Raw genomic sequence first — 8637 nt, 5'->3', positions numbered from 1 at the left:
TCTAGTATAGTAAGTGCTAATCTAGAGAATATAATATACTACTATATTAGTTTATAAATTAATTATACCTAGTTATTAATAGTTTCCTAGAGAGTAGCTACCTTAGCCTAAGTGCTTAGTAGTATTATATTGCTAGCTAATAGTAAGTTACTCTTTATAAAGTTTAAAAAGTATTTATTTATTAGGGTAAAATAAAGTTTATAGTATATTAAGAACTAGCTTTATAAGCTACTATATATAAGTATTACTAGTATTAACTATAAACTTAAGAAGAGAAAAAAAGAAAAGAAGAAGCTCTCTATTTCCTCTTTTCTGCCTATTATATATATATAGATTTAATATATATCTAAAGCGTATTTAATAAAGCACTAATATAGTGCCTTGTACCTACTTAAGCCTACAGCTCAAGTCTATTACAGCAATTAGTAAATAACTTAGTCTTAGCACTAGTATATAATATTAAAGTTGCCTTAGAAGACAGCAAAGTAGCTACTTTAGTTACTATAGACATTAAAAAGGCCTTTAATGCTATACTAATTAATAGACTTATTAGCTATATAAGAGAATAAGAATAGCCTCTACTTATTCTAAAGTAGATAGAGACTTTTATAGTATATTGCAGCTGTAAAGTATATATAGATAACTACTAGAGAGAAGCTTCTCCCTTAGAATGTAGAGCACTATAAAGCTTACTAGCCTTCTCTATACTATTTCTTCTATATACTGCACTTATTTACTTACTATTAAGATATAAATTCTAGTATAAGTATATAGATAATAATACTTTACTCTTTATAAATAACTTACTTAATAGAACTATAGCAGCTGCTAATAAAGGTATTTAATAACTTAAAAGCTAGAGCGCTAAGAATACTATTAACTTTAATATAAATAAAATAGAAGTCTTATACTTTATAAAATAATAGAACCTTTAATAGCTCTCTATTAAATATAAGAGATAGAATATTTAACCTAAGAATAGCTTAAGGTAGCTTAGCGTTTAGCTAGACTATAAGCTTACTTTTTGCGCTTATATTAAAAAATAAGCTAGAAAGGCTTATAAAACAGCTTTTTATTTAAAATTCCTTACTAATATAAAATATAGTTCTCTACTTAACTTAGTTTAAAAGGCAGTAAAGATATATATAGAACTTATACTATACTATAGGCTTAAAGTCTAGTACTCTAGATATACTTTACTAGAGCAAAAGACAAGAGCTAAAATTAGTATAAGTATTATAAGTCTAGTAACTAAAATAAATAAAATAGTAAAGGCTGCAGCTTAAGCTATTCTTTTAGTTTAATAAATAACTCTTTTACTTATTCTCTATAAAGAGGCTAAGCTTCTACTAGTAACTCTTATAATAAAATATATTAAAATCTTCTTTATAGTTTAATTATAGTAGCTTAATAAGAATTACCTTCTTACTATTAAAGTAGACTTATAAATCTTTAGTAGCTTAAACTACTAAAGGTTTTAATAACTATTAAGATTTTAGTAATACTAAAATCTTCTTTTATACTGCCTCTACTTTAAACTTCTAGAGAAGAGCAAGCCTTTAAAGCTTATAAAAGACTTAAAAGATAAAACTAAAGATATAAATAAACTACTTAAATAAATAAAGTCTCTTAACTTTATAAACTTAGTAGTATACTTTAATAGCTTTAGACTTTAAAATAAAGTTTATAGCTAGAAATATACTATCTTCTAAAATAATACTAAGATTTTCTTTAGTAATAAATAAATTAACTAAGTAGAAGTCTTTAATATAAAAGTAGTAAAAGCTCTTTAAAAGCTTTATATTGCTCTACTTTATAAAATAAGCTTTAATAATAAAATTAAAGTTCTTCTAAATAATTAAGCTATAGTAACTTGCTTTACTAGTATCTCTTTAAATAGTTTCTAGAATATCTTTATAGAATTTAAAGAACTAGCTTTAAAGAATAGTAAAGTATTTATTTACTAAATCTCTAGCTACTTTAATATTCTAAGTAATAAGTAAGTAAACTAGCTTACTAAGAAGAGTGCTTAACTCTTAGAATTAGCTTCTACTCTTTTAATCTTTACTTATATTAAGTATAAAGTAAAGAAAAATACTACTAAATAGTTCTAAGAATAAAGAGAAGCTTACTTTCTCTCTATCTACTAACTACTAAAGCTTAAAGCTAAGATAAGTAATCTTTATAAACTTATCTTTATAAGAGAGAATTTAGTATACTTACTTACAGCTAGAATAAAGTATAAAGACTTTATAGCTTACTATAATAAGTTTAGCTATATTACTAATTACTACTATTTCTATAGTAGAAAAAAGCACTAAACCTACTTCTTTTATTACTATAAAATACTACTAAGAAGAAGAGTTCTACTAAAACTCTTCTCTAAGGCAGCTATTAAGCTAGCTCTTACTTTAGACTTTAAGTACTTTACTACTTTTATTAAAAATATATCTTTCTTTAGTAAAATATACTTTAGATAAAAATAGTATACTAAAAGGCTAGAAGTATTATTTTTATTTCTCTCTTTATATATACTTTCTTTTTTTTATACTAACTATAAGCTAATGCCTACTTATAATAATACTTAGCTATTTAGAAGAATAAGCTTATAACTATACTTTAAGCTCTCTATAAGTACCTACTAATAGAGAAAGAAGAATAAAATATCTCTACTATTCTAGAAAAGAGAACAGCTAAGAGCTGCTATATATACCTAGTATAGCAATAGCACGCCTAATGCTCCGACTGGAGCGGGGATTAACCCCAACTAAGGCGTTAAATATACACACACACACACACACCCCCGGTCGAGCGTACATAATGAGATTTCAAATAAACGACTGGCCCGGTTGGTTGATGTACACAGATATGCGGTAGTAGGTGACTGTCTGGGCTGTGATTCCGTCCCCCAACCCTAACCCACGTCCAACGAGCGCAGCTGATTACTCTGGAGTCTGCAGGCCATCCAAGATTGAGACCCGACGACATGGCCAGAGCTGCTGGTCTCGATGCTACCAGATGCAACCAGAGAATAAATCATGTCACGACTGTACACATTGCAAGTCGACCCAGCATGATGTCAGGACTGGGAATGTTGGCCATTGACAATTCGTATTCGAGACTGCCCACGCTCCCTCCCCCGCTAGGGCTTGTGGGATGCTAGAAGAAGCTTTCCCAAGTGAACTTGGTTTTGGCCCGCGGATGCAGAACATGGAGTACTTCTGTAGCCGAGTCATTGACCGGGCAAGACATTTCTTCCAAATTCATTTCGCCAGGAGCGGATTTTGATTCAGTTGTGCTTCCGTCATTGATGAGTGTGGCGTTGCTGAAAACCAAAAAGAGGACATGAGCATCACTCGGCGTTTATAACATGCCAATCACAACCACTGCACAGAGTAACGCAGCATTTCTTCACCCAAGAAATCGCCCGTTACTCCTTGACGAGCCGTATACCAGACCACCCCAAGGGCCTGGATACCACCCTGAGCCGGCGAGCGAGAATTTCCCTGCCAGGCGACATTCTTCTATTTTGTCCAGCAGCATGTGGCGCGGGAAAAGAAAGACATGGTTGCAGATCATGACACACAGCTGTCCGTGCTCATTTGGTCGCCCTCACACACGCGCGGCGCCACGTGTAGCTTAAAATCATGCCGTCCCGTCAGGATGCCGCTAGTTCTATCAGTCACCCTAGAATTTGGCCATGCTTGCTTCTTTGGTGCCACGTCTGGTCACGAATTGCAAAGCCACAACCACCATCATCTGCAAAAGCCTGATGGGCATCGAGGCTACTCTCAGATTCTCCTAGGGCCCCAGGATGGCCGCCAGAAGCCAAACGACCTCTACCCAAGCGCAAATCGACATAAACCCCGACTTGGTCACTCTCCATCCTACGGATAATAGGGTCGATGTGTTGCGATTCCCAGCCCCGTGGCAGCAGGACGAGGCGAACACAACAACCATTGCAAAATCCACCTTCTCTATTCAAGGTCTCACGGAAAGCAGTTCTCGGGCTTCACACAGCCCATTTCCTCCAGACCTAGCACCTCAGAAAGACACCCTGAATATTGTGGCAAATCGAGTGCCTGCGCAATGTGAGGGCAATGGTGTAGCACATGTATTACCTCCACGGCTGTTCAATGCCGCTATGTGCCGAAATCAGACGCGTGAGAGTCTAGTTCCGGGAGACCTGGACGACTTGTTTTATGGCAATCCACGGCGGGAAACGGAGATACATTGGCCTTTCGAAGAATCGTCATCAACGAACGAGTCAGGTGGCCTGCCGGCAATTGGCTCTGCATCCGCCCTAAACACCGTGAATCAGAACTGTCCGTCAGGGCTACCGAGGGACGAGCCATCCGACGCCGAGTGCGTTTGGATGTCGGACTGCTCAGAAACAGCTCCCATTCTAGAAGAGAGACACACTTTTCTACCCGTCAAATCAAGAGTAGTCAGAGATGCCCTGGTGCGATTTGACCATTGGCGGATACGTTGGGCCGATAGGCATATACGGCATGTTCCGGCTCAAAAGGGCTCTGCCCAGCAAAGAGCGTCCGGTTCTCACGACCATCCCCCTTCCTGTGGAAGGACCAATGACACCAAGTCTGGGGAGAGGCGCCCAGGCCACATCTCGGAGGGAGCTGCGACCAAGGGAGACGATGTTAAGCCGGGCCTTCAAAAGCACGCTCCCAGGTGGCCCGATGGACATGCAAGTCAACAAGGGCTTGGTAGACATGCCGTCCTCTCCCCGCGTTGGCCCGCCCATATGCCGAGAAAGATGCGATAAAAAGCCTCAAGACGGACTTGACGGACAGAGCAATACGTGAAGCAGTGGTGAAACCTTTTCAGACCGAGAAAGTGAGTAAGGTCATGTTATACAGCCCTGTACTACTACTGCTCAAACTGGGGGAGCCTCCAGCAGTCTAAGTTGTTTATTTTTACTTTCATTTCATTTTTTTTTTTTCATCTCCCATCACACTGAATGCCCCTTTATACTTTTGCTCGAGCCCGCAGGGAGTGCCCTGGAGCCCCAAGAAGTAGCTCAGAAACCCCAGGGGCTTGTGGTTGCTGGGGCATTTGCCTACGCTCATTTTTTATTTTTTGCCTTCGTCAATACCAAGCTGAATTTAGAGTCGAAACCGAGGTTATGTGTCTTGGGGGGATTTCTATTACGAACATGATTGGGGGGGACCAATTGATGCAGAGCGGAAAGGCCGATCCGATTTGACTTGAAGAGCAAAGGCAGGTCAGAGCACACCGACTCGAGGGTTACAGGAAGTACACAATATCATGGTTGGATAGTTTCGGCAGTGGGGGCTTGATCATTGATGTATGTATTGGGATCAAATTTACGTTTTTGCCTACTACAGAAGCTGGAGTTGAAAGCTTCTCTTTTTACTATGCAGTCATTCTCCCCCATCACCTGTCGCCCGTCTCCGTGATTGTCAGGCGTTTAGATTTGATTCCCGACAGTGCTGCTGCGTCGCCCCGTGACGCGGTCTGAGTGGACACATGAAGCGGCCAGAGTCGGCCACCAGTACCTGCGCGGAGAAGCCGCACGGGGTATTTGCACGTTGTTTTCGGGCAATGCGCGATGCTAGCGCTCGTGCAAATGATTGTCTACGGAATAACATGCACACTGACAGCAACTCACTCCTTCATCCGGTGCACTTGCTTTGTGGGGGGGGAAACACAGAGGGCAATGGAGCACGAGTAGCTTGAACTTGAGTACTTAACAAGGAGAGTAGGTACCTAAGTAAGCTAAGTACTGGAGTAGGCAATAATCTGGCAAGTACCAAGTACAAGCACCCCGTGTGCAGGCAGGCAGTTAGTCTCGTCACCCGCACAACACCAAATCGAAAGCCGTCCCTCCACTCTCACTCACTCTTCCCCCCCCCCTGGTGCGTGCTCCAAGCGCCGAGTCTGGTTGTTGTCTGCCTTCCATCTCCTTTCGTTTCCTTCAATATTACTTACTTCTAATCCCCTGGCCTATTCTCGAGTTTAGACCCAGACCCAGCGGACACAGGGTCGTAGCCCAGGACCTCCTGTGCCCTCCCATCCGTGCTACATGACCTAGATATTTTGCCTTTTTTTTTCCCATCCGTGATTTTCATTTCCCTCCTTTCCTCTCCTTGGTCATATTAAGCTGATACACCAGGTCGCAGTACCTCAGCGCCATAATGTCTAGATATTCGCTGCGCCAGACGCCCAGGTACGTGAAGAAGAACCCCAACGGGAGAGGGTGCCGGATCGATTGACTCGCCAATTCACCTCGGCCTCCGGTCCTGCTCACGGAAACCTCGTCATGAACGAACTCGGGCTAATTGGGCATGCAGAAAGAAGGAACTCTTCAAAGGTATGGTGGAGACACCCACTGCGTCGCGACGGTCATCGCGTCGTCAGTCCTCGTTCCCTCCTGAGCTACTATCCGACCCCGACAACGAGTCCAGCTCGGCCAGCGACATGCCCACGCGCTCTCGATCTTTGCGCCGACGCACTGCCAAGCTCACCGAAGGGGACGAGCAGGCAAAGGCCCACACCAATGGCAAACCTGTCAAGGAGGACGAGGTTGCTGCTTCCAATGGCGCCCCTGACAAGTCGGCCCCGAAATCGACTCCCAAGAAGCAGGCTGCGCCAAAGTCAGCCGAGGCCGGCGTCATTGACGGATGGCGCGAGGGCCAGGACCCCAAGGTTGACTACTCTGGCGAGTTCGAGTTCGGCGGTTCTGTTGGCACTCTGGCCATGATGATCCTGTTCCCGCTTCTGATGTGGTACATGTGGATTGGGGCTACCTACTACAATGGCAAGCTCCCTTCCAGAGCTCCTGGCCAGACTTGGGCTTCCTTTGGAGCTCAGCTCGTCAACTACGTGTACACTGGCGCATTCCCTCACGCAAAAGCTTGGTTCTGGTATTGGTCCTATCTCGTCTTCCAGGGTGCTTGCTACTGCTTGCTCCCCGGTGTCTGGGGCTGGGGCAAGCCGCTTCCTCACGAGGGGGGCAAGCAGCTCAAGTACTACTGCAACGCCTTCGTCACGCTCTACTTTACACTTGCCGCCCTGGCCATGCTGCACTTCACCGGCATCTGGCCGCTATACAACGCCATTGATGAATTTGGTCCCCTCCTGTCTGTTGCCATCCTGAGCGGCTTTCTCGTCAGCTTTGCGGCTTATCTCTCCGCCCTCTACCGCGGAAAGGAACACCGCATGACGGGCTACCCCATCTATGACTTTTTCATGGGAGCCGAGCTGAACCCCCGCATTTTTGACGTGCTGGACTTCAAGATGTTTTGCGAAGTTCGCATGCCGTGGTACTTCCTCCTCATTCTCAGCCTGGGCGCCGCCGCACGCCAATGGGAGCGCTACGGCTACGTCTCCGGCGAAGTCATGTTCCTCGTCATGGCCCACTACCTCTACGCCAATGCCTGCGCCAAGGGTGAGGAGCTCATCATCACCACCTGGGACATGTACTACGAGAAGTGGGGGTTCATGCTCATCTTCTGGAACCTCGCCGGGGTGCCGCTGTCCTACTGCCACTGCACCATCTACCTTGCCAACCACGATCCGTCCGAGTACCACTGGAACCGCTGGTTCCTAGCTTTCATGTACATTGCCTACCTGTTCTGGTACTGGGTCTGGGACAGCTGCAACAGTCAGAAGAACCGGTTCCGCGCAATGGAGCGCGGAAAGATGGTGGCCCGCAGGACCTTCCCTCAGGTTCCGTGGCAGACACTGCAGAATCCCCAGACCATCGTGACTCCCAACGGTACCATCCTCGTCGACGGCTGGTACGGTCTTGCCCGCAAGATTCACTACACCGCCGACGTGTGGTTCGCCATATCCTGGGGCTTGATCACCGGATTCGAGTCAGTCCCCCCCCTCGCCCGCCCTGCAAAGTCTAACGCGTCAACAGGAGTCCGTTTCCTTGGTTCTACCCAGTCTTTTTCTGCTGCATGATAGCGCACCGCGCCGCGCGAGACATTCACCGCTGCCGCAACAAGTACGGCGAGCACTGGCTTGAATATGAACGACAGGTGCCCTATCTCTTTATTCCTGTGAGTCCCTGTTTCCCTTTGTCTTTCCACGGCGTTGCGCCAGCTGATGCCGTCCAGTACGTAATTTAGATGCTGTGTCTCGGAGGCGCATCCTGCTTTCGAAAGCGCAGCTTTTGCAATACAAGAGCCATCTTGGAAGAGGAGAATTCCATAGTTCTCGCGTAGATATTCAGCTTCACAAACATAATAGATTTGGCTAGAGGTGGAAAAGTATACGTGTTACGGGTTGTTGGGAGGCTGGGAATTCATCCTGGGGAGGCGTCCAGAGGGGTCTACTCACCTTTTTCTTTTTCCTTTTTTTTTTAATTGTCTACAAGACCTCACTAGTATCAAGGTACCTGGGAAAACTCGCCGTCTCTGCGCCAGGTATACAATGATGGTGCATATACGAATCCATTGCAACTCAAATTGCAACATCTTGACGAGACAGATTTCCCAGTTGCACACATGTATCTAACCTGAGACGAGGCAAACAAGGGAAATTTCGTGTTGTAAAGCATGATATGCGCAACAGAGACTAAACTGGATAGATTCTCCATCACTGCCACTGTCTATAATGAAAACCTACCGAGGCCAAACTTCGTCCGCA

At 44.2% G+C, this 8637-nt stretch overlaps 1 protein-coding gene across 1 annotated transcript; it reads left to right on the top strand.

Annotated features, from left to right (window-relative positions):
* Positions 1 to 6176: 6176 nt before the first annotated feature.
* On the top strand, positions 6177 to 7950 carry MAM_08355 (Delta(24(24(1)))-sterol reductase; the record flags this gene model as incomplete). Its single annotated transcript, XM_040827153.1, has 2 exons — positions 6177 to 6208; positions 6333 to 7950. The coding sequence occupies 2 exons, from the start codon at positions 6177 to 6179 to the stop codon at positions 7948 to 7950; spliced, it is 1650 nt and encodes a 549-aa protein (XP_040674857.1).
* Between the last annotated feature and the right edge of the window lie 687 nt (positions 7951 to 8637).

This window comes from Metarhizium album (genome assembly GCF_000804445.1).
Source record: "Metarhizium album ARSEF 1941 chromosome Unknown scaffold_52, whole genome shotgun sequence".
Lineage (NCBI taxonomy): Eukaryota > Fungi > Ascomycota > Sordariomycetes > Hypocreales > Clavicipitaceae > Metarhizium > Metarhizium album.
This window is presented reverse-complemented; position numbering and strand designations above follow the sequence as displayed.